The sequence below is a fragment of the Salarias fasciatus genome, chromosome 9 (assembly GCF_902148845.1).
Source record: "Salarias fasciatus chromosome 9, fSalaFa1.1, whole genome shotgun sequence".
NCBI classification, from domain to species: Eukaryota; Metazoa; Chordata; class Actinopteri; order Blenniiformes; family Blenniidae; genus Salarias; species Salarias fasciatus.
Window position 1 is genome coordinate 21564377 of NC_043753.1, and position 3051 is coordinate 21567427.

At 49.9% G+C, this 3051-nt stretch overlaps 1 protein-coding gene across 1 annotated transcript; it reads left to right on the plus strand.

Annotated features, from left to right (window-relative positions):
• Nucleotides 1–212: 212 nt before the first annotated feature.
• On the plus strand, nt 213–815 carry LOC115394788 (zinc finger protein 239-like; the record flags this gene model as incomplete). The annotated part of the gene is made up of 2 exons (XM_030100131.1): nt 213–555; nt 640–815. Coding segments are annotated over exons 1-2 (519 nt in total), but the record flags the coding sequence as incomplete, so codon positions are not given.
• Nucleotides 816–3051: the final 2236 nt, after the last annotated feature.

Sequence of the window (3051 nt, forward strand, 5' to 3'; positions counted from 1 at the left end):
TCTCTCAGGACTCTGAAGTCCACCCTGTGAAAAGACACATTGACTCAGAATCACCTGGAAATGCAAAGCTGAAAAAACTCAACATGTTTCATACAAACAGTGTGAACAACTTTCATGTTTCAGAGAAGCAGGGTGAATGTGAAAAGCTTCTTTGTGAAGAAATGTGTGAGAAAACTGACCTTGAAAAACATCAATTATGTCAGAAGGTCAGAATGGTCACTGATGAGAAGATACTTTGTGAAACATGTGGCAAAAGTTTCAGTCAACGGAGTTATTTGTTGCGACACAATAGAATTCATACAGGTGAGAAACCATATTCTTGTGAAACATGTGGCAAAAGTTTCATTCAACGGAGTTCTTTGTTGGTCCACAAGAGAACTCACACAGGTGAGAAACCATATTCTTGTGAAACATGTGGCAAAAGTTTCAGTCAACAGAGTAATTTGTTGATCCACAAGAGAACTCACACAGGTGAGAAGCCTTATTTTTGTGGAATATGTGGCAAAGGTTTCAGTCAACGGAATGATTTGTTGATCCACAAGAGAACTCACACAGGTGAGAAGCCTCATTCTTGTGAAACATGTGGCAAAAGTTTCAGTCAACAGACTTATTTGTTGCGACACATGAAAATTCACACAGGTGAGAAGCCTCATTCTTGTGAAACATGTGGCAAAAGTTTCAGTCAACAGACTTATTTGTTGCGACACATGAAAATTCACACAGGTGAGAAGCCTCATTCTTGTGAAACATGTGGCAAAAGTTTCAATCAACAGAGTGCATTGTGGGCCCACAAGAAAACTCACACAGGTGAGAAGCCTCATTCTTGTGAAACATGTGGCAAAAGTTTCAGTCAACGGAGTTATTTGTTGCGACACATGAAAATTCACACAGGTGAGAGGCCTCATTCTTGTGAAACATGTGGCAAAAGATTCATTCGACTGAGTCATTTGTTGATCCACAAGAGAATTCACACAGGTGAGAAGCCTCACTCTTGTGAAACATGTGGCAAAAGTTTCAATCAATGGAGTGCATTGTGGACCCACAAGAGAACTCACACAGGTGAGAAGCCTCTTTCTTGTGAAACGTTGCAAAATTGTCAGTCAACAGTGTGATTTGAAGGTTCCCATGAGATTTCACACAGGTGAGAAGCGTCATTCTTGTAAATGACATGGGAAAAAATTATTTATTGTAATTCATTGCTGCACCACTGGAATACTCAAATAGATGAAATCATGAGAGACTGTGAGATATGTCTTTCACAAAGTCCAGCTTGAACCCAAAATCACAAGAAATCATATAGTTTGAAGGAAACATAACTGATTCAGACACTGTTTAAACTGTGTTTCAGGGAAATTTCAGTTTGTGGTCTGTCACAATAAATCCATCCATCCATCCATTTTCTACCGCTTATCCGGGGCCGGGTCGCTGGGGCAGCAGTCTCAGCAGGGATGCCCAGACTTCCCTGTCCCCAGACACTTCCTCCAGCTCCTCTGGGAGGATCCCAAGGCGTTCCCAGGCCAGCCGAGAGACATAGTCTCTCCAGCGTGTCCTGGGTCTTCCCCGGGGTCTCCTCCCAGTGGGACATGCCCGGAACACCTCCCTAGGGAGGCGTCCAGGAGGCATCCTAAACAGATGTCCGAGCCACCTCAGCTGGTTCCTCTCGATGTGGAGGAGTAGCGGCTCTACTCCGAGCTCCTCCCTGGTGACTGAGCTCCTCACCCTATCTCTAAGGGAGCGCCCAGCCACCCTACGGAAGAAGCTCATTTCGGCTGCTTGTATCCGGGATCTTGTCCTTTCGGTCATGACCCAAAGCTCATGACCATAGGTGAGGGTGGGAACGTAGATTGATCGGTAAATCGAGAGCTTCGCCTTTCGGCTCAGCTCCTTCTTCACCACGACGGACCGATACGATTGCATCACTGCAGCCGCTGCACCAATCCGCCTGTCAATCTCACGCTCCATCCGTCCCCCACTCGTGAACAAGACCCCAAGATACTTGAACTCCTCCACTTGGGCTAGGGTCTCTTCACCAACCTGGAGGGGGCAAGCCACCTTCCTCCGGTCGAGGACCATGGCCTCGGATTTGGAGGTGCTGATCCTCATCCCTGCCGCTTCACACTCGGCTGCGAACCGCCCCAGTGCATGCTGTAGGTCCGGATTCGATGAAGCCAACAGGACAACATCATCTGCAAAAAGCAGAGATGAAATCCTGTGGTTCCCGAACCGGACCCCCTCCGGCCCCTGGCTGCACCTAGAAATTCTGTCCATGAAGATTATGAACAGAACCGGTGACAAAGGGCAGCCCTGCCGGAGTCCAACATGCACCGGGAACAGGTCCGACTTACTGCCGGCAATGCGGACCAGACTCCTACTCCGGTCATACAAAGACCGGACGGCCCTTAGCAAGGGGCCCCGGACTCCGTATTCCCGGAGCACCCCCCACAAGACACCACGAGGGACACGGTCGAATGCCTTCTCCAAATCCACAAAACACATGTGGACTGGTTGGGCAAACTCCCACGAACCCTCGAGCACCCTATGGAGGCTATAGAGCTGGTCCACTGTTCCACGACCAGGACGAAAACCGCATTGTTCCTCCTGGATCCGAGGTTCGACTATCGGTCGGATCCTCCTCTCCAGTACCCTGGAATAGACTTTCCCGGGGAGGCTGAGGAGTGTAATCCCCCTATAGTTGGAACACACCCTCCGGTCCCCCTTTTTAAACAGGGGGACCACCACCCCGGTCTGCCAATCCAGAGGCACCGTCCCCGACAGCCACGCGATGTTGCAGAGACGTGTCAACCAAGACAGTCCCTGCACATCCAGAGACTTAAGGTACTCAGGCCGAATCTCGTCCACCCCCGGTGCCTTGCCACCGAGGAGCTTGCCAACCACCTCAGTGACTTCAGCTTGGGTGATGGACGAGTCCACCTCTGAGACCTCAGCCTCTGCTTCCTCCACGGAAGACGTGGCGACGGGATTGAGGAGGTCCTCAAAGTATTCCTTCCACCGTCCGACAATATCCCCAGTTGAGGTCAGCAGTCCCCCACC